Raw genomic sequence first — 23,150 nt, 5'->3', positions numbered from 1 at the left:
AGGATAATTTAAAATAAGTTTCGAAATTCTATATATATCAAAATTAATGCATGATTTACTTTAAGTGTAATTGAAAGTTTTTTTGAATTAAAAAATGAAATTATTTTCTAATTTTCATAGTGAACAACTGTGTAATTATAATACCTTTTAAGAACTCAAAGTTAATTATAACACTTATGTATGAAAGACTTTTACTGTTATTAAAGTTTAAAAGTTTTTTATATGTTGTTGTTGTGTATAATAAAACGCAGTTAATAGTTTAATCACTAAAGTTTACAAAAGACTTATTTAAAACATATAAAAAAACAAAGTTTGAAACATTTATTGTTTGAACAATTATTAAAAAAAACCTTAGTGTGTCTCTGTATTTAAACATTTAATTACTAAGTTTTTAACATTAATCAATTATGTACCACAAATATACTTTTTAATATAACTATTTTTGATGGATTAAAATTTAAGTCAAATATTGAATATATATATCTTTACAAAAATCTTTGTTAAATTTAAAAATACTGCAAAGTAATTTAATTGTTTATTAGTTTCAGAACTTAATTTAATTAAGGCATAATAAAAGCTTTATGGTTTGTAGGTTAAAAAGTACAAAAGTTTTGTAAATTAATATTGAGTTTATACAAGTAAAAATAATGACACTAAGAATAAATGTAGACTAATAACTTATGTTACAAAAAATTATCTGTACACTAAAAGTAGTTCAGTTGATATAATTGTATAGAAAAAGAAATCTTTTTCAAATTTAACAAAGATTTTCTCGAAGTTTTAAAAAGGTTATGATTATATTTCTATTACTTCAAATAAAATTGTATCAATATTACAAAAATCTTACAAAGAGTAAAAGTTCACGAAACCAAAAAAATACATAAAAAAGCTACAGGGCATTATTAATACTTAATTATATACACTGTAATATTTTTTAGTCCACATAAACCAGGGGTCGGCAGTCTTTTATAAGTTGCAGGACAATTTTCCTAAACTAAATTAATCTCAGGCTGTTTTCATTCAAACAAAATTGTAGTAATAAATAAAAGATATTACGGTTAAGCAAAAATGTGATGAAGTGAGCAATAAAAGAGCATTAATTAAAAATGTTACTCAAATTATGTAACTAACTGTAAGTTTTACCGTAAAGACTTTTATTTTATTGTTTAAAAATATTTTTAGCTAACAAGTAGCTCTACGGGTCGTAAGTTTCGGCTTTAAGGGCCGCATCTGGCCCGCGGGCCGCGGTTTGCCGATCCCTGGTTTAAACAAAGCTTTGAAGGCCAAACGAAACTTTTTGTTGATGACGTTGTAAATAAAAATGTTCCAAACTGAGATTGTTGACAGAAAGTAAGTGGAAATGTACGAGTTGAGATTTATTTCGTCGTCGCGGCAAACAGAATAAACTAATTTCAAAACGTAAAATCGAATGTGGTTGTATAAAGTCGTTGATAAGCTCAAAGTGAAAGCTGCGACCATGAAAATTAGAACCAAAGACATTTGCTTTTCCGCTAAAAATTTGCTTCTGACTGCGCGATTCAGTTTTTTGGATCTTTTGTAGCTTTCGTAAAGACTCTTAAGCGTTAAAAATGTGAATATCCATAGTAATGCGAATAAAACAAACAAGAAAATAGCGTCAAATACGTGATCTTGGTTTTTACAGGAAAATGGTTGCAACAACACAGTTATGCGTTTAAAATTAATTTCACAAACGTCAGTAAAGAAAGTTGTAACTGTGCTCAGAAACCATATTACTATTGATAAAACTTTAGCTATTTTAATTGTGTTATGTTTTCTGTATCTAAAAGGAAATGCTATTGCAAAATATCTATCACCAGCGGCAAAAACTAGCGAAACCAAAGTAACAATCAGTGATATTTTCATGAACAAAAAGTTAACGTTAACAAACAACGTAAAGTATAGCATAAGTGACGTACCCGAAGGTAAGGCAAGCGAGCAGCTAAAATTTTTAACATCATGATTTTCGTAAATCAAAAAGTTATCAGATAGTTTATAAGGCTGACATTCCAGTCTAATGTGCACGTACTTTGTGATGAAATAATCAAGAAAGTTATTAGTTGCAGTGAAGCATAAAAACAGGGCCCAAACAATATCAGAAACTGCGATTGAAGATTTGAATACATATTGGCTGTGTCTGAATTCTTTAGTTTTCCAAATAACAATTATTATCAGAAAATTTCCGAAAATTGACAAGAGTCCGATTGAAGTAAAAAAGATGAATTCACCAACAACCATTGCTTTCTTTCTATTAAAAAATATTAAATATGTTTAGTTTTTATGTAAACTAGCGGTGGATATAGTACTAATTTAGCAAAGTTAAACTTAATCAAATTTCAAATCAAAGTAAAAATTAAGCCGCGCACACGAGTATTTGAAACATTTTTTTAATATAACCTTTCCTTTCTATACTTTACAAAACTTTGTTAGCAATTACAAAAACTTTTCAAAATTCACAAGTTCTTAATTCAATAATAGAACTAAAAACGGCGTATTTTTCAAACTTAACTTACTACAGAAATACCTTCATTATTACTACCTCATGATAATAATAAATTTTTAAAATAGTTTCTTCAAAACATGTTTAATAAACTAAAGCTTTACTGAGGAATACGTGAGATAGAAGTATCTCATATATGAAACAGCTGTATAAAGCTATTTTTTATTATATAGTAAAATAAATATTTATTTCCAATTTAACTTGTAAAGCACTACTGACCAAAACTTAAAAAAAAACTATTATATATATATATATACATATCATAGAAATAACATACACAAAATAAACTTTTGCTTGGTACAGCTGTTTCTGCGTTTAATACGCGTCCTCAGCCAAGTTTTATTCAAATCTGGATACTTTATAATGTATGCTTTCAACTTTTAAATGGACTACTAAAAAACTTTAAGCATAATTCTAAAAGTTTAAACTTGTAAAAAAAATTAGTATGTCTTTCCTTTTACGAAACACTGAAACTAATTTGTATAAAAGTACTTGAGTATTTTTTTAGTGTTTTGTAAAACACAGCATTCAATATACTAAGTACTTTAAACAAATTGTATAAAAACAAAATTTGACAATTTAATTTACTTACCTAGCACTCAAAAGAGCAAACAAAGAATTCTTTTCTAAAAAGTGAACATCCTCCGTTGCAAACCTGTTACCTTGAACTTCAAAATGGTATATACTTTTAGTAATTCTTTTATTGCTTTCAATTATAACATTTGTTTTATTTGAATTATGTGCCATGCTGACATCAAAGTTGTAGAGTAAAATTGTAACGACTATTAGAATTTTTTTGTGCATTCTAATTTCTTTAGTTTTATTGTTCTGTAAAAAATGTTTTAAATGTTAACCTAATTATATCTTTTTATTTTTAATGTTTTTTTTTAATAATACAAAAACTTTCTTTAAATATGATTAGTTTATTGCTACACCTTTTGTTGTAATTTAGTGTCTTTACTTTTAACGTATACTGTCATTTTAATAATAAAAGTTGTGTTAAACAAGTAAGGTATATTCATTCAAAAGTAATCTGTTTACATTCATAAGTTTGTTGATAATTATTGCTGTTAAAAATGCAGTAAAAAAATTGAACGGTTGTTAAAAAAAAATTTACCTTATAAATGAAAGTAAAAAAAATGTGGTACAGAAATATTGAAAAAATAAATACCTCTCAAAGTTGATATGTTAATATTTTAAGCATTAAAAAAATATTTCACTATATAAACTAACTGTAAACAAAAAATATCTTGTGTTACTTTGTTACAGTGTTACAAACTAAAAAAAGAACAAAGTTATTTTTTTTAAATATTCTTAATAAGTTTAAATTTGTATATTAAACCTTTAAGTACTACGTTTAAACGGATTACTTTTGAATAATGAAACTTAAAAATAAAAGCTGTTATATTCAATGATGTAGTTTCCGTTTTTTCATATTTCTTTATTAAGCATTAAATTCTCAATAAATATAATGAATATGCGTTATAAATTAAAATTAGCAACTACGTTTGAAAAGATTTATTTACATGAATGCAAAAAAAATCAATATGCTTTTTATTAGAATTATACTACGATTTATTTCACTATTAGGTACTTAAAATCACATTTTATTTGAAATTAATTATTTGCCTTTAAAGTATTAATATTTGAGAATTTTTTTACAAAACTTTAAAATTGTAATCAGCCTACTTTTGAAAACTAAAAAGCTTTAGAAGTAGCATTAAAAAAAAAACTTCAATTTACAAACTATTAGTAGTTAATTATATGTAATTAAACTTTTAATAAATAGTAAAACCATGTTAAATTTAATGATATGTTTCCATTTTAAATGAAAAACATCATCTTTAAATTATGAGTTTACTCTATTTTTAAATTTTGTATTTTATGAATAGCAACTTACAAATGGGAAGTTTTATTCTAAATCTAATAAACTTTAAATACATAAAAAAAATTTAAAGCCTTAAGTTTAAAATATTATTACATTAATAATTATTCTTTTTAAACTTTAATGAAAAAAAACTTTTTTTTTTGTAAACATTAACTTTTGATAAATTCATATTTTTACTAAGGTTTGTAAGTATTTATAATTTCCTATACTGACTCTTTTAATCGGTAGAGCATTGACCTATAATTCAGTTAGAAACTTTTTTTTTTTTCATTACTGAATTGCAAACAGTTTTAAAATTGAGACTTTATAGACTATACTGATGCTGATTTTTTTTACTAGTTTTAGCAAAATAAATATGTTTGAAAACGCAAAAATTAAAATTATTTTGTAATATGCTACGTAGCTATTTTTATTTTTTTATTAATATACCTTTATACATATAACTATTTTTCATTCCAAATTATTTAAAACTCAGCAACTTTAATATTTAGCCAGTTTACAAACTTTTTTTATTATCAGTAATAGTTGAACCGAAATTCATTTAAACTAGTTTATGTTAACAATATTTCTTTAAATTACTTAATGCTTGTATTTAACTGTAACCTGATAATTGCTACAGATAATCGAAAACCTGATTTTTGTTAGAAAAGTTTCTGTGAACAAATTTTAAAAACAATATAAACATAATTTTCATAATATAGGAATATTTTAGGGAATTTTTTAAATGTTTTCAACCTTGATAATTTTAATAACTCTTTATAATCAAATGCAACTTAAAAGTAATATCAGTTTAAGTTATAATGTAATTAGCTTGAATAATTTTTTTTATAAGCTTATAGATGTAAAAAATAGTTGAATTCAAACCTAATTAAACTTATGCGTAAAGAAACTTTTAAAAAGTCATATTCAAATAAGAATTAAAAGTTTTGATCAGAACTACTTTATAGTATATCAAAGGTATTTAAATTATATAAGTTAAACTAAAAGACAAAAGTACCATATCATTATAAATTAATCAATGACTTTTAGTGTGTGAAATTTGTCTACCAATAATAAGTTTTTAGTTGTAAACATGATATATCAATGAAGCACTAAAATTAATTAACAACTAGTTTATGTACAACTTTTAGCTCATTTGTGTTCAAACAAAAATTTTGAGATAAGATAAAGTTATCACAATTAGCATTTAATTTGCAGAGATTTTTTTTTACTTTTAAACTGCGATACTTTTATAAAACAACATTAGTTTAAATTTTTATTTTCAATACTTGATTTAGGTAACCATAAGCATTAAAGTTTAATTTATATCTCAAAGTTCATTTCAATAATTTTATTGTCAAAAAACAAAGTATATCAATCATTAAGTAACTATTATCAGTTACCTAGAGAGTTTAGAACAAATAAATAAGACACAGTAATCTATCCACTAATAGGAGATTGATAATTAATAATTTATTATTTTATTATTAACTGAGTAATTGTTTATTGTTTATTTATTATCAGTTACTTTGGAAAATTCTTTATAGGCCTGAATGAATATTTTTTCGTTCTTTTTTTTAATTAATTACTACTAAAAAATCCAAAAGTAGTATAAATTTTGACCAGATGAACTCTAGCAACATAAGGAATTCGTAAAAAAATAAAACATTACTATGTAATGTTATGTTTATATACATCGCAAAAATATTTAAATTACAACCCAGCTAATATTCAAATTTAAAAACTTTTTTGTGTCATGAACTTTTCTTTTTTAAAAATACTCAAGTTTACGACATTGACGTTACTTTAGATAAATATTTGCTAATTTTTTGTAACGTTTTTGGATTAATTCACTGTTTTGTTCGTTAGATTTCGACTTGGAGAAATTCAACACAAAATTTTTCATACTTAAACCTAATACTTTCAACGCATAAATACACTTAATTATATCTTTGTACAAATTTGAATACTAAAAAAACTCGAAATGCAGAAAGTTTATTCACAAACGCTTCACTCTTCGTTCGAAGGTTTTTTCATGCTTCGCTCATCCTCGCTTCTTTTCGTCCACGCTTCAAAATTTACCTCCGGGTCGACAGGTCCATTTATTTGCCTGTCCAGGTACCTGGCAAAGTTCGCTTCGAACAAGGTTGGGGGATTCCCCTTCCTCCTCGCATCCTCGGCCCCCGTCGCGCAACTCAGCTCGTCTTCAGTATTATCGGCGTCACTGTGATCCGGTCCCCAAAAATACGAATTAAAGTTGACCCGTTCCCAGACTACTGGCCCTTTCCCTTTGCCCACGAGAAACCTTTCAACAATTTCGGGGACTTCTACATGGGGAATTCCTGGATGAACATTTCCTCCCCGATCCTCATTCCTCTCAACAGACACTCCTGACTTCTTCCTCCTCAAGTCTTCCACGGCTCTCATGTACTCCAACTGATGTCTCTTTGATCATTTCATTGCTCTGAACATCAGGGGCTCGTCTTCTCCCTCCGATCCGGAAGAGGCGATCAGGTATCCTCCCTTCTTCATGAAGTCTCTCAACTCTTCCTCATCCATCGACTCGTCTTTCGATTTCGACCCCGGCGCCCTGAGGATCCTCACAACGCTTTTCGGTTCGGGGGATTTTGTGCTCGAAGAACCCGGGATCTCAGAGTTTTCTTTCGATTTTGGCGCCCTGAGAATTCTGACGACGCTTTTCGGTTCGGGGGATTTCACATTTGAATTAGTCGGTTTTTCTTGATCATTTTTGCTTGAAGTGCTTTGGTCACTCATTTGATTATTTATTTACTAAATACCTAATTTATTAATTTATTTGTTAAGGGTTTAAACAGTTGATTAGTTTTTTTTTCAATTAAAAAATGTTAATAATTGTTTGTAGTTTAATTGGGCTAACTTTTGTAATACTACTGCTAAATAGTTAAATTCTAACAAACTAAAAACTATTGTAAAATAGAATAAAAGTACAGGAATACAATAGTTTTCAAGTTGTTAGTAATGCTTTAGTTAGTATGTAAAATATACTTTGCTTAGCTAAACAGTAAAACTTCAATTTATAAAAGAAAAACTATAGTTTTAGTTGCGGTTACTTGAAACAATAGTAGTTATCTTTTATTTATTTATTCTTGTTAATATTTTATATTTTTCTACTATTCACACCTTACTGTATATGCTGCTTTAAACAAAACATAATCTGGTAATAAACTTTAACTTGTTAAATTATTATAAATTTTTGACCACCTAAAAGCTTATAAATGATTATAAGTTGTTAAAGTATTTTAAAGATTGAAGATTTTAAAGATTTAAACTAAAACTTGATACTATTGTTTAATCTTCAGGGTTATAAAAAAGCACGTTTATTGATTTCGAAGAAAAAAAGAGAATATTGATAAAAATTAACGAAGTTTAAAATACTTTGATTTTCTGAAAACAAGTATGAGCGTTGACATAGGTTCTTGCAAATTTGTTTACTTTTACAAATCGAGTTTATTTGAAACTAAGCTACATAGTTTTTTTTTAAACTTACTAAACTTTTCCAATAAACTAACAAACTGATATACTTGAAACTTTAGTTAAATAAAACAAATAAAATACAACAAGCTTTGTATTTAAGCTAATTTTTCTAAAACAGCATGTAAAACAAGTTGATAAGTTTTAGCAAATAAAAAAACTGCATTTGAATATAATGTTCGTTATCGTTCAAAACAAAAAGTTAAGTAAAAAAACGTGTTTAAAAAGATTATATATTAATATTACTCTTAATACTATAGTGGAATCTTGTTTTAAATACAAAAGCAAGGCAGAAAATCTTAAGGTTACAATAAATCTAATGTGAGAGAAAAAAACTTGAGAACAAAATTATAAACTATATATCTATTATGTACTAAAATTCGATTGCTTTATCACCTTTTTGTTTTTATTTTTTCTGCTAAAACACTCCTTACTTCATAAAAAACTACAAATTAAAATTTGTTCACAGTCTTTCAAGCACTTGTAAAAAGAAACACATAATTAAAACTACTGATTTAAACACGCACTTGAACATTTAATGGTTGTGTTCTACAGTTGTAAAAAAGCTTTTAAAGTATTCAATTAACTTAATGGTCCATTTAAGGAAGTTATACTAAATTTTAGAAAAACAAACTAACTTTTGATAGTTAGAACTTGTTTTTGTAAAAAATGTTTTAGTATTCTAAAGTGCTTAAAATAAGAAAATAACACAAAGGTTGTTTTTTTTTACTTACAGTTTAATAAACTTATCTAATCGTATAATTTTTTGTAATCACAAGATTAAATAACATTGTAATAAAATTATTACAGAAATTTTTTTAATTTGTTGATAACAGTGTTCTATTTTAACTTTTTTAAAACACTGAAAAAAACAAAGCTACTTATATAATTTAACAACATTAGTTTTAAATTTGAGTAAACACTATACTTCAACCTTTATTTCCAATAACATTTCAACAGTTTTAAAAGTATAACGGTTTATAATTTAATTTTGATGCTTTTTAAATTAATGTACGCTCTGATTTAGCTATATTATAAAAGTTTACTAAAGTAAATATACGATTCAAGCAACTAAGAGTAATTGAATATAAAACAAAATAATAATAAAAAGTAGTAAATTGGAACATTTTATAATGGTCTGAGTAACCCCTTAAAGGTTATTAATCACCTCAAATGATAAAATTTGATCCAAAAAAATTTTTAAAACTTAGCAGTAAAAGAAATTATTTACTAATAAAAGTTAACAGTAAAGTTATAAGGGTAACAATACTTTCTCTATTAACAGATTATTTTTTAGACTAAACTAACTTTTTTATTTAACTACAAATATCAAGTTTTAGTAGATAGTTTAACATTTTACACTCTTGTTTGACAAATGATTTACTGGTAAATTTAAAATGTCTAACTCAATACGAATAAAAGCTAATTATTAAAAATAATAAGTTAAATGAACTTAAGTTAGAAAATATCTAGATCAAAGCTTAACCTTACAAAACTTCAAAGTATACAACATAAGTTGTTTGAATAAACTAAGCATAAAATTTAGTTTAAGTAAAAAAATGTTTTATTGTAGAATAGCATTCTTGTTTCTATCTGTTTTGTTTATTTTGACAAAGAGTTATCTTGTTGTTGTTCTTACAGCAAACATATTTAACAAACTTGTAAGCTGATTTACTTAAAACTTGAATGATAAAACCAACAAAGTACATCTAATTTTGAATTCAAGCTAACTTTACTGATCCAAAAGGTTAAATTAACTTATAAATTACAAAACAACAAAAAAGTTTATGTCTAGTATAGCGTTCGTTATCTAAGTAAAAAAGGAGTTAATAAATGTTGTATGTTTCATGCTTGAGATATTTAAACTCAGTGGAAAGCTTAAGAAAAAAACAAATACGAAGTGGAAAGTTTTCAAAAACTTACAAAAAAAAACGGAAATTTTTGAAAGTTTCAATTAAAATTAATGTGTGAGAAAAAATACTTGATAATGTAATTATACAAACTCTTTTAAGCTTTATAGCACTTATGTACAAAAGTTTTTTCAATAAAAACTTTTATTGCTATTTCGTATTTTTAGATAGTCTTTAACCAAAGTACAGATACGACTATAAAAGTATTGTATATATAAAAACATTATAAATACTTATTTAACATACTTTATAAGGTATTACGTATAAAATTTACTACTTTTTAAATATACAATAAAGCATTTGTTGTTTTTGTTTTAAACTGTTTCTTAATACATTAAAGTTACTAAACTATACACTTGATGTTTTTTTTAAGCTTAATAAATTTGTATATTATTTTAATTACAAGTGAACTTCTTAAAATGTTAAATTGTAAATTTAAGTTAGTAGCAGTTAGATATGTACTGTTTACTACTCTTTCGTTTTTTAAATGTTAGTGATTATTTGTATTTCGGTGTACTAAACAAAAATAGTTTTCTACACTTTTTTTAAATATTGCTTAGAATTAAGTTTGTTAGACTACATAAATACTTATCTCTACTGCTTAACAGTAAAGTTTAAATTAATCTAGCAAAGTGTTTTATTTTAGTTCAAAATTTTTGTAAAATACTACTTATCATCATTAACAAAACGTTCGTCTTTATTATAACCATAAATGTATTTAAAACTTTTAGTTTTTACTTAAGTATTAACTAAGTTTATGTGTATTTTTAACTTTATACTAAACCGTAAAACGTAAAAACATTAGTCTTATATACAAACGATGGTTTATAAAATACTTTTACATATATGAACCTATAGAAACAATTAAAAAAATTATTTATCTCTATCCTTTTCAAAGTAATTGTAAAACTTAATCGTAAATGTTGCTGTTTTGTCGTTTTTGATTATTTATCAAATAATTTTTTACAACATTGTAGTTTTTATCAGCGTTTCTGCGTAGATAAATACTTTATTTTTATAATTGTAGTTTTCAAGCTTAAAATTTTCTTTGCAGTTTTCTTTTAATTAAGTCGACGTCGTAAAAATCATTGGTCTACTCTTTTTTGTGCGATTTTTTCCGGATACTCAATACATGCATATTTCGACCAGCCAAAGTATTTATATTTCAAATTGTTTAGTTTTTTTTACTTTGCAAGCAGCAATACAGTGCTTCCTTACTTATCCGGCCATTTATCCGGCAAGCTTTTTTGTTGATAAGGCTGGATTAGTCTTTGGCCGGATAAGAACAAAAATATGGTTCTTTTTACTAATGTACCTCATTAATATTATTCAATGCATATGATAAATTGTACACTTAATTATCTGATAATTTATTTTATTTAAACTTTCTTTAACAAACCAAAGAATCAAAATAGACAAAAAAATAAAAATTGTAAAGTTGAAAATAAAATATCAAAAAATAATACTTTGTAAAAAGAATTACTGGTATCGGAACTCTTTCTTAAAAAGGAAAGAATGGAGGTTTGTTTGACATAACTTTCTTGTTTCTTAGCATTAAACTTACGGAATCGGATAAGTTGTGAAACACTTTCTGATGTGGTTTCTGGTTTTTTTGTTTAATCCGGCCGGTTGTTTACAAATGCTAAGATATGTCCAGGCAAAGTTTTAAAGTACAACCCAGTTTCATCGCATTTGAAAATTTGATGTTTGAATTAGCTCTCGGTTTAATATTCTTACATTTGTAAAGCGCGAAAAATATGAATCATAACAAAATACATATCAATATAAATCAAGTTTAATCTTTTAAGAAAAATCAGGTTACCTTAAACTGCTTGCTTAGTTCTTGAATCAAATTAGACAAGTACTTATAGTAAATCATTGATTTTAGCTCAATTACATGCATCTACTTCTCGACTAAAACCGGCCGTATAAGCAAGGAACCGGATAAGTGATGACTGGATAAGTGAGGAAGCACTGTACTTATTATTTCAGTAAAAGTTTTCTTAGTATTTTGTACTCGTTTCTTTGATAATATAGTCATAATTTAAAGAGCTTATTATTTACTTATTTTTTACTATGTTTATTGTTAGATAAATAACAAAAAATATTTATTCCAAGTACTTTTAAACTTTTATAAAACGGCACAAAAGCTTTTAATCACGAAAACGTTAAACGTTAAACGTTAAAAATATTAAGATAAAAACACTTGCTATATTTATTTTCTATAAAACCTTTATAGAGTCATAGTATGTAATTGCTTCAAGATAAAAAGCACACAATAAATTAGAACATATTTAAATACTTCAAACTCAAGTTTTTCTTCTCAACTGTTTTAAAAAATTTACTTATGTTATTATTTAAGTAACATAAAAGTATTAATCGAAGTGTATCTACTAAATTTCACGTTACTAATTTTTATAAGTTTACTTTTTATACATATAATAGTTGATAAACTTTAAACCAGCTTAGTTTTCTTCAACTATTTGCCATTAAAGTTTTTAAAACAAATAGTTAAGTGCAAAATTTATTACAACTTATAATACTTCAGCTAAGCAATCTAAAAGTACAATAAATAATATTTTGTGATGTACAGATACAAAAGTTTAATCTAAAACAATAATTTTAACGTTTTTATTATTATTATCTTAATTACGTTAGTTGTATGGATAATTAATTTTAAAGCTTATTTTCCTTAGTAGCTTACTGTAAATTTTACAGTGTAGTTCTAAATATGAAATCATTTTAAGTTTTAAAGAAAGCATAAACTATTATAAGAACGACACGTTTTAGTAACATCAAAATAGTTGTAAATGTAATTTTTTTTTACAATATGCACAATTCTCAATGTCCTTAACAAGACGTTAAAAGCTAAAAGTGGTGTTTGACTCGATAACCAAAAGGTTCTTTGTGCACCATGTCCTAGGACCAAAAACTTTGAGCGTGTTTTTTTGTTGTTCAGTAACTTACACATATATAAATGCGTTTAAACACTGCACTATTAGTTGGAGTTACATACTTTTTAATTCTTACAAACTTTTGTCGTTCAGTCTCGCCAATATACTGTTGTTCAGATCGCCTGGACACGTGAAATTATAGACAACACAACTTTCACATATATGATTTATTTAATCTTTTGGGAGCAGTATTTTCCGACTCTTTCTGCGTTATACGCAATATTTATTTTTACCCTAAATGTGTAAAAAAAAGCTAATAATGAAAACGTGTTTTGTCTTGCAATAGAATGAACTTTGTCAGATATAATTAGAAAACCTTAACTAGTAGAAGGTCCAAGTCAATCTTTTTAACTAATTCGAGAAGTAAAGAAAAAATATTTAAGCAAAAGTTTCACATAAGAAAGTTAAAAAAAAAAATAAGTTGTGAAAAAAAGCCTTTTTGTAAAGGAAAATAAACAAGCAGTTATTTTGTGTTAGAGCTAAAAAATGTTTTATAATAAATTATATAGTTTTTGGTACTCTTTATGTATTTATAAACACTGTTTTTGTACACTTATTTTATTTTTTAATGAAAACAAATATCTAAACCAGGATTTTCAAACCTGGTTTTCACAAACTCCCTCTTGGTGAAAATTCAAAAGTAATCACCCCCCATTTATCAGACATGTCCCCTTTATTAGTTAGTTACCTTTTTTAATATCGACAAATTCTTAATTAAGTCTTTCTGGACTGAAATTTTCCCTAAATGAGCTATACTACCAACCTTGGTAAACACTGATTTTAACAGTGTAAAGCAGAAAAAAAACTGTAGAAATAAAAACGTACGGTAAAATAAATACTACCAAATTTCTTTTAAAGCTGTTTAAAAAAAGTAAAGATATATCTACTAAAATTAAATGTGTAAGTAAAAATAATACATTCAAACGAATTTTCTGAACGCTTGCGCTTTCTGTAAAGATATAAGCTTTCAAAATCTTATTGAATGCTTGAATATGTGTATATTTTTTATAGTTTTGATATTTTTGTTAATTTTAAATAGTTCGTAGTTATGTTAGTTTACAATAGTTGATGTTAAAAACCAGCTTAACTAACAATATGTATTTTTTGAATTATGGCTGCTGTATAGTGCAAACTTTCAAAAGATATCTTAAAATAAAACAACAAGAGCTTATAAAAAAATTATTATTTTGAATTTATGATTATTAAACGACTATTATAAAAATCTAATATTTTAGAACCTTAACCTACGAATACATATATTTTGAAGTCAAACAGGTATCAGAAATGTATTAACTAAAACAGTTTTTCATATGTATTATTAGATTCAAGAAAATTTGGCTAACTTTAATATAACTTTACAACATTTAAATATTTTCTGTTTTTTAAACTCAAAACAAGTTGTTTTGTACTTAATTCATTCCTTAAATACTCAATTCATCTAAAAACTTAATCAACGTAAAACAGGGTTTCCCAGAGTGGGCCAAGTGGCCCCCTTGAGTACCTTCACAGAAGTTTAGGAACCAGGGGGGCCATAAGCAGTAAAGGGGTCACAGGTGCGCCATGAGTTCAAAATTTACAAGATATTCCTTGTGTTGATGATAAAAAAAAAGTTTTAGGTGTTTTTAATGGTAGTACTTGTACTAGATATGGTCAAAAATTTTTAGGAAATGTAGGGGGACACAAACCGTAAAAGGGGGAGCCACAATGTCATAACTTGAAACTTACACTAGATAGTTGACGATAAAAAGCAAAAAAAAGTGTTAAGCAGTTTTAATGGTAGTTTTTTGAGAAATCTTGTTGGAGGGGGCCATAGCTTTTTTAAAGGGGGTTTTTTGAATAAAGTTTGGCGAAACCCTGATGTAAAGAAGTCTATCTGAGCATTCTAACGTATACAAAGTGTTTAAATAAGAGATCGGTAAACTGCGGCCAGCCAAGCTAAAACTTTTGGCTCACGACGGAATTTTTTGTCAACATACGGCCAATGTAAAAATCTCAAGGTTAAAATTTTCTGTAATAAAAGCTACAGTTGCTCTCATATATTTTTGCTCTAAGTATATTTTTCTTATAAGAGAATTTATAAAATACTATTTAAAACAAATTTAATTCAAGTGTTTTTAATCTTTCAAAAAATTTATGTCATTGGTTTGTCAACATTCTTTGGAAAACAGAGATATAAATAAAAATGTATGTAAATGTTTGTTATGGATATTACGTAAGAACTAATTAGAAGTTTATAAAAAAAGCTTGCAAAATATCAAAGTTATTTACTAGAGAAATTTTAAAATATTGCCTTTTTGTATTTCAAGTTTGTTTTAATACTATACTAGTTTTCAAACGAATTTTAGTTCATAGATATATGAAAAATCACTTTAATCAAAATAAACAATAAAAACAGATTCAATTAATGTTTTTTATTACTGTAACCACAAATTTTTTCTATTGGGATAACCTGTTTAATTTATTTAAATCAGTAAGTTAAGGAAATCTTAAAAATAATATTGCCGAATATAGCAATGTTTAGATTAAAATTAGTTAATAAGTGAATTTAGTTTTGAATAGACATTGTTCAGTTTTAAAATTTTATAAGCCTCAGTTTAATTATAAACAACTTTTTTTGAAGGTCAATATCCTACAAAAATTGGTTATTTTATAGGTTAGTAAAACATTGAGTATTATATGCTTATAATTTTAAACTTTAAAATATAGTTTATAGTAAGTAGGTACTAAATGCATTTAAAAGACATCAAAACCAATTAAGTGTAGTACTATTTTGATACAACACTATAAACACAGACCTTTAAAATTTTTCAACTATTTGAAGTACAAATTAAAAGGTCAAAATTTTGTAAGAAATTATAAAACAAACAGTATTTAAAACATTTTAATTATTTTATATATTTATAAATCTAGGAATTAGTAAATCGGTGTTGTCAATTTAACAAAGTGTAATATTTATTTCAAGAACAAAACTTATCAATAAAACTTTCTACCTTTTGTTTATATTCGTTATTGAATTATTTGAGGATATCAAATATGTTATTAAATTAAACTTTTTAAAAGCATTATTACTAAACTAAATTATGAACTTATAGTTCTAAACTTTTTTCAAAGCTAAAACTTTGCAATTACAACTAAGTTATAAAACTACATCCTTACAAAGATAAAATCATAAAACTAAGCGAAGTAGCATTAAAAATTTTTGCAAAATAAGAAAAATTTAATAATCCAAATTAAGTTAAAAAGAATACTTTTTTGAAATGATAAAACAAATAGTACTTGATATTTAAATCTTTAACTGAATTTTGATAATTTACATTGAATGTAATATTTTTTTAAATCAATCGTATTTGTAATAAGAGCAAAAAAATAAAATGTAAGTTTGCATATAAAAATATATACCTAAATATACAACAAAATATTTGCTAATTAAAATAAATATTTAGTTATGACCGACTATTTGAATGAATGATTGGAGTTGCTACTATTCAATTGAGACCTGTTAAATAATTTAATTTTTACTTAATGTATAATTTAAAAACGAGTTGTAAGTTTTCTAAGCAAAAATGCTTAAATTCATAAAAACCATTTTTTTTTTAATAGTAAGAATTATAAACAAAAAAAAATTGTTAATCAAAAATGAATATTATTTATCATAACAATTATAACATTATAAAATTTAAATAACAAAAACATATAACATTTAAATAATTATAAAAAACTTGAAAACGAAGTCAGAAATCTAGCCGAAGTGTGTGGCAACCCCATACAATTAAATTTTTTTAAATATCAATTTTTAACAAAAATATGGTTTTAGTCTATTCTCTTGAACTTAAATTTGTCCTTCTTAAATCAACTATTTCAATTTCAATAAAAAAAATGTTTTTAATTTTAAAGTTAACTTCAAATAGATTAAATGCTTATAAGAAGAAAAAAAAAGTTTTTACAAATACATTTCAGAAGTTTACTTAACAACTATCAAGCTATATTTTCATTAGTTTTTTTAAACTAATAATGCTTATAAGTTTATGCCATAAAACTTAATACCAAATGAGGTAATTGAAAGACTATAAAAAATTCAGGTAGAATCTTTGAAAAATACTTATACATGTTAAAAAAAAATATCTAAATAAATGCATTAAAAGAAAATAAAGTGAACTTATCCACCTTAAATCAAGTTTTAAAACTATAAAAATAGTTGTCAATAAAACTATTTTAATTGATTTTATAGTAGCTAATGTAAGATAAATAAAAAAGCTTAGAAAAAAAACTAACTACGTTCATGACACACAAAGTATTAATTAATTATTAGATGATTAAAAAAAATATTTTTTAATAGAAATAATATAATACTTAAATATACAATGACTAAAGTGAGAAAAAATTATCAAAAGAAAAAAAAAACTAAAAAGTTTAAAACTAACTGCGTATTTGATATATAAATAAAACTAAATGATAAAAATTAACTTTTTTGAAACAAAAGATACATTTGTAAAAAACAAACATAACGATAAAACTTACTACTTTAATTAATTAAAATATACTTATTAAAATAAAAATAAACAATAAAACTAACTACGCTTCTGAAACATGATATATGCCCAGTAAATGCTCCAAACCCAGCCAATAAGAATGTTAGCGGTAGCAGCTTGCAAAAATCCAACTAATAAATTTGTCATCAACATTTCAACTTTGCTTCTATCGTTGTAATATACAAATCCACCAGACATCATTGTTCCTACAAAATAAACAAAAATTCAGTCGTTTGTTATTTGATTTTATTGTAACAAACTCAACATTGATTTCTTTTTCCTTTATAAAACTTTGAAATTCAATTTTTGTTAATATTTTTACTTTATGATAACTAATAAATCCGAAAGAAGGGTGTTTGTTACAAAATTTATTAAATAACTGTAACCTTATTTTTAAGACAGGGTCTTTCTAATGAAATATTATCTAAATATAGTGATTCTATTTATTCTTAATAAGATTTTCATCTTGACAAGACATATGTGGGTCTAATTGTAAAATCAAATAGCATTTCATCAGCTGCATTTTTAAAACTTAAATTATTGTGTTTATGCTAGGCACTTTCAAATTTTAACTACTATTTAAACTAATCAAACTTAAAACTGAAAAAAGTTAAAATTTTCAATTGTGAAATGAATTGTTGGAAAAACACAACATATGTAAACTGAGATGACACAAAGATATCAAAGCTTATATTAAATCAACACTTTCTGTATTAGTATTAGCCAAGCTCTATATATATTAAATGTGTTTAACATGGTAATTGTTATATTTATTTTCTTTACAAACATTAACAACTTTTGTGTTAATTAAATAAACTGTTATCAAGAGGATTTTTTTTACTTTCGTAACCTTTTATACTTCGATTTTAGCAGAAATGTACCTTTAAATTAAATAAGATTTGCAAAACTTTTACAAATACTTTAAACCTTTTGTTTTGTTATAAAGATATGGCTAAAACTGACTAGTTAACTTCACTACATAAGTTTGTCATTTCAACAAAACACATTATAATTAAACTTTTTGTCATAACCAAAAGTTGAGAAACAACTTGTATTAATTTAAAAAAATAAACACTGAATTCTTTTTTTTTTTTAAACACTAGTTTTGTGCATGAGTATTAACTTAGTTATAAAACTGAAAAGTTTTACCTTACCTGACCTAATCCAGGTACAATGAGATTACAATCATTAGAAAAATGTGATTTTAATCATTACAAAACTGTATTTATATTTTTTTATTCTACTTGTTATTTACAGGCATCAATTTTAATAACTAATAACTCAACTAACCTAATCCAGGTTCAATAACATTGCAGACACAACCAATTACAGCAAAGCCCGCAGGTAGACTTGGAATTGAAGATTTTGCCTGGATATAATTAATTTAATCAATTTTTTTACATATGTATACGTAAGTTTCAAGTTATCACTACTTTTAGTTAATGTATTTCAAAAAAGGATAACTACAACAACCATCAAAATTAATTTTATTGTACACAAAACTCAATTTTATTATTCTTGCCAAGATTTAAAAAAAATTTAAGTAGGAATATAATAAGACATTTTATTTACTTGTTTAGCTTTTTAGATAACTAATTTTCTACTGTTAAAATAAAACAAAATACCTTATTCCAGTAAGATAAGATATGATCAGTTTCAGGACCTATCAAAACATTTTATATAAATGTACATAAATATGTTATTTATGTATTAATTTAAAAAACAAATCAAAATTTCAAAAAAATGGTAAATTTTTGTAATACATATAACTGATGAAACAAACAACTTAAATCTATATCTAAACTGGGTGCACGACTATTCAAATTCTTAAAAAAAATTGAAAGGGCCACAACTAAAAAAGTAATGTATATTTGTCAAATATAAAAAATACATATGTAATTCCTATTAATATCTACAAGACATTTTTTTTCTTTAAGCAAAGTATTAAATATTTTTTGAGATATGGCTTATATAAAGTAAAAAACATAGTTATTTTTAGTAATTTTAAAACAGCTAAAAAAATATCTAAGATTTTGCAAAAAAAGAAAAGTGGCTTGTAAATTTTAATAAAATCTACATATATATATTTTATATTTTTTTAATTTATATTAATTTTTGAGAAATAGTCTTTTATACTTTTATTTAAGAATTTGAATTGTAGGAATTTGAATTTTCATTTAACCACTTAAATCTATGTTTAAACTATTATTGAAATATATATTGCACAATATACACTACATTTATGAATATTCATATGATTAAAACTTAAAGATAATTTTTGTCATTATACATTAAATAATCAAGACTAGTTTTGACAACAAAATATTTTAAAAAAGTTATCAAGCTTTGATCATTTATTTTAAAAAACTAAGTGTTTTTTATACTAAATAAAAGTTCAATAGGTTTCATTTGGAAGGTACAAACTGAAAAACACAAAATAAATATTATTTCACTATGATTTTATGTTATCATACAGCTTTAATTATTATTTTTATATTCAGTTTATTCTTTACTAATTTTCAAACCAATTGAGGTTATAAAAAAAAAAGACAAGTTTTTATTATATAAATAAAACATTTTTTTTATTCTAAAGTTTATAAGTTTTTTAACTAATAGTAATAAAAAAATTTACTAAAGTTTTTGAGATATAAGAGGAGAAAGACTTTTAGTGAATGTCCAAGAAAGTTTAGGAGGAAAAAACTGTCATCATACTTTCATATAAAACTTCAAATATCTTAAAAATTTAACTTAGTTGAAAAATTTTAACTTATTCTATACTTCATACACTATGCTTTTATAATGCATAAATGTTGCTTATAAAACTATTTCTTGGACACTCCTGCCTAAATGTTTAGATTTAAAAATTATAAAAATTAATTAATAACTTTATGCTAAAATAATTGTTAAAGTTGTGTCAGAAAGAACAAAATAGTATACTAAAGTCCTTAGCTTAATCCTAATCATAAGTGTACTTTTTCCAACACCTTTAAGTTCTAAGTTTTATAAGAACTAACTTACATCGCACATCCATCAACTATGATCTCACGTTTAAAATAAAATTGTTTAGACATTGAATAGTCAAAAATTAAGTTTTGTAAATTGGTTTAATTGTATGCAAAAATGTATGCTTCAGTTTTAATGTATTTAGGTCCTATTAGTTAGATCAGGGTTTCCAAAAGTCAGTAAAGTAGCCCCCTTAGTGGCCATGACATATATTCAGTGACATATATTCAGCCATGAGCAGTAAAGGGGTCAAAAGGGGGACATGAGGTCATAATTTGAAACTTACACTAGATATTCTTGAGTTGCAGATGAAGAGCAAAAAAAAAAAAGTCTTAGGTGTTTTTATTAGTTATTTTGAAACTTACACTAGATGTTCTGTAAAAATGCTGATGAAGAGCAAAAAAAAATTGTACTACAACTACTAGATTTTACAAAGTTAAAGATATTCACATAACAAAGTTATTAATTACAATGAAATTATAAATTTCAACCTTATTCTTACAACAACTATTTAAATTTTACCTTGGATTTTTTCTTCCAAATTTCTTTTTGACTCCTGCCATTTTTGATTAATTTTATCTGAAAAAATTAGCAAATATTTTAAACTTGTACAAAGGTTAACAGCAATAAATAAATTTCAAATAGCAACTGTCTAGTTAGCTATAAAAGTTATGCATAACAGAAATGCAAATACTTAATTATTTTTCTTATTTAAGTATTAAATACTATACTTTACTATAATTAAACCAAAATATGTCCAAAGTTGATGAATTAAGTGAAAAAAGTACACAAGTTTTAGGGGCTAAACTAAACCATGCTTCAGTTATAATGGCCCTTGTAACAGCTGACCATTAGTCAACATTATGGAGCTACTTTCAACAGCTGTTCTTTTTACTCGTTTTTTTCTCTTAACATATTTATACTACTTGGTGTTAAGAAATACCTTCCAGTCATTGAGCCTCACACCATATACTTAGTAAAAAATTTTTAAGCAGTTTTAAAGAATAATAAAAAAGTAAACTTAGCAATCATACTATACTATGTGAAATATTTTTGGAAATAGTTATGTATTAAGCTAATATTTTTTTGTTATGAAGTTATAACTATCCAGTATTTACTTTAAATAAATACTTTTAAATATAGCTCTTAATGGTCAGAGTATACAAACTTTAATAGTTGTAAGTGCAGTAACTTTATTTAAAAAATTGAATTATTGATCAGAACTCTACTCCCATAAGAAGTACATAAAAACACTTTAAAAAATCAACTTAATCTCAACATTAACATATTTATAGCTTAATTAAGTTTTTTGAAACTAACCTTTGTCAAAAGAACTACTGTTGGGCCATTTTTTCTTGTCTTTATCTTGCTTACTTTTGAAACCTGCTCTACATATTATTGTTCCAGCATTAGAACAAACCCTTGTATCGAGTGTTGTTCTTTGAAATAAATATTTTGAATGACTGAAATTCCTGATTAATTTGGAATAACTTAAAGGACTCATTATAAATAATATTGACTTGTTACAACTGTTTTTTTTTTAATTTGACTTGAAAATTCTTGCATTTGATTAAGTTTGCTGCTTCAGAAAAATCAAAATGGTAAGTCCCCTACACTAACACTAAATAAGAATTGTTTTAATCCACACAAGTTATTAGTAAAACAGGCAGAAAAAATAAAAGTAGTTTACGAAACGACTAAAAGCAAAAATTTGTCCAAGGATTTAGTATACAAAATAAAAATTTCAGTTATTACTTGGATACACTTAAACGTCTTGTTAAAAAAACTTTAAAAAACATAAAATACATAAATGAAACTAGAAAACTTGGTTGAAAAAAAAACTGTTTTTTTCACAGATTTAGTTTAAATAAATGTTGTTTAAATTTTTTCTTGTTATACATATGTAGTTTTTTATTTATGATACGAAAAAACAACTAGTTTTCGATTTTTTTACTGCAATTTCAATGCGCTTAGCACATCATCAAAACAATAATATGTAGTTTTTTATGTTTAATTTATACATTAAAAAACACTTCAAGAATCTAGTTAACTAACAAATGTTGTTTTGTGAATTTACTTTACTAGGTTGGTGGTTCAAAAGCCCTCGGAATAATTCAAAACTGATTTTCAATAAATATCATACTCAATTAAACAAAATAAAACATTAAGTAAAAACAAGCTCAAGTTTACAAGATTTGATCATACAATTTGATCGAATTGATATGATCTAAACTTTCAAACTTGAGCTTGTATCGCGGCATATGAAAGTCCAGACTTCGGTTATGTAGACTTTTGCCAATGTTTTTGTTTTCAATCAAAATCACACTCAATCAGAAATTACAAAACAAAAGAAAAAATTAAATAAAAACAGAAGCTAGTTTAAAATATTTGCTATCAATGTGATGCTCTTTTTCTATGGTGTTTATTTTTCAGAATAAAAACACGAACCAAGGTACATTTTTCAAAGTAATTTAGCCCACTTGCTTAAAAGATTACTTATTAGAATTAAAACTTTGATTAGCGGTTTTTAACAACGCTGAAAATTAAATTGAATTAAACTCGAACAATGCTGGAGACTTTAGTTTCTCACTAAATATTTTTTTTAAATGAGATAAAATTTTTGGAAAAACAATTAAAAAACTACCGTATAGTAAACTATAGAGTAATAAGTGTAGTGTTACAATACAGTTTACTATACGGTAGTTTTTTAATTGTTTTTCCAAAAATTATATGTCATTTTTAAAAATACAAGTTTACTAAGTTTACTTTAATTTAACAACCTACTGTAGTATACTAAATAAACCAAAACAATTTATAATATTTTATAAAAAATGATCATTACAAGCAATATTTTTTCAA

At 24.7% G+C, this 23,150-nt stretch overlaps 2 protein-coding genes across 2 annotated transcripts; both read right to left on the bottom strand.

Moving 5' to 3' along the window:
• Positions 1-613: 613 nt before the first annotated feature.
• Positions 614-3,211, bottom strand: LOC145838538 (uncharacterized). Its single transcript, XM_082946151.1, has 2 exons — positions 3,111-3,211; positions 614-2,266 (listed from the first exon to the last, which is right to left on the bottom strand). The coding sequence occupies exon 2, from the start codon at positions 2,254-2,256 to the stop codon at positions 1,183-1,185; it is 1,074 nt and encodes a 357-aa protein (XP_082802277.1). The 5' UTR covers positions 2,257-2,266; positions 3,111-3,211; the 3' UTR covers positions 614-1,182.
• Positions 3,212-15,957: 12,746 nt separating this feature from the next.
• LOC145838589 (uncharacterized) lies at positions 15,958-21,826 on the bottom strand. Its single transcript, XM_082946206.1, has 6 exons — positions 21,612-21,826; positions 20,814-20,870; positions 18,914-18,951; positions 18,579-18,657; positions 17,333-17,494; positions 15,958-16,255 (listed from the first exon to the last, which is right to left on the bottom strand). Exons 1-6 carry the CDS (start codon positions 21,793-21,795, stop codon positions 16,245-16,247), a joined length of 531 nt encoding a protein of 176 aa, XP_082802332.1. The 5' UTR covers positions 21,796-21,826; the 3' UTR covers positions 15,958-16,244.
• Positions 21,827-23,150: the final 1,324 nt, after the last annotated feature.

The sequence above is a fragment of the Thalia democratica genome, chromosome 6, assembly GCF_965202585.1.
Source record: "Thalia democratica chromosome 6, ktThaDemo2.hap1.1, whole genome shotgun sequence".
Taxonomy (NCBI): domain Eukaryota; kingdom Metazoa; phylum Chordata; class Thaliacea; order Salpida; family Salpidae; genus Thalia; species Thalia democratica.
This window is presented reverse-complemented; position numbering and strand designations above follow the sequence as displayed.

Coding starts and splice junctions, on each gene's coding strand:
- LOC145838538 (XM_082946151.1), bottom strand. CDS start 2,256: ATGGTTGTTGGTGAATTCATCTTTTTTACTTCAATCGGACTCTTGTCA.
- LOC145838589 (XM_082946206.1), bottom strand. CDS start 21,795: ATGAGTCCTTTAAGTTATTCCAAATTAATCAGGAATTTCAGTCATTCA. Junction 18,952..20,813: donor TTTGGAAGAAAAAATCCAAG/GTAAAATTTAAA, acceptor ATGTTTTGATAG/GTCCTGAAACTGATCATATC. Junction 17,495..18,578: donor TGTTATTGAACCTGGATTAG/GTTAGTTGAGTT, acceptor TTTATTTTGTAG/GAACAATGATGTCTGGTGGA.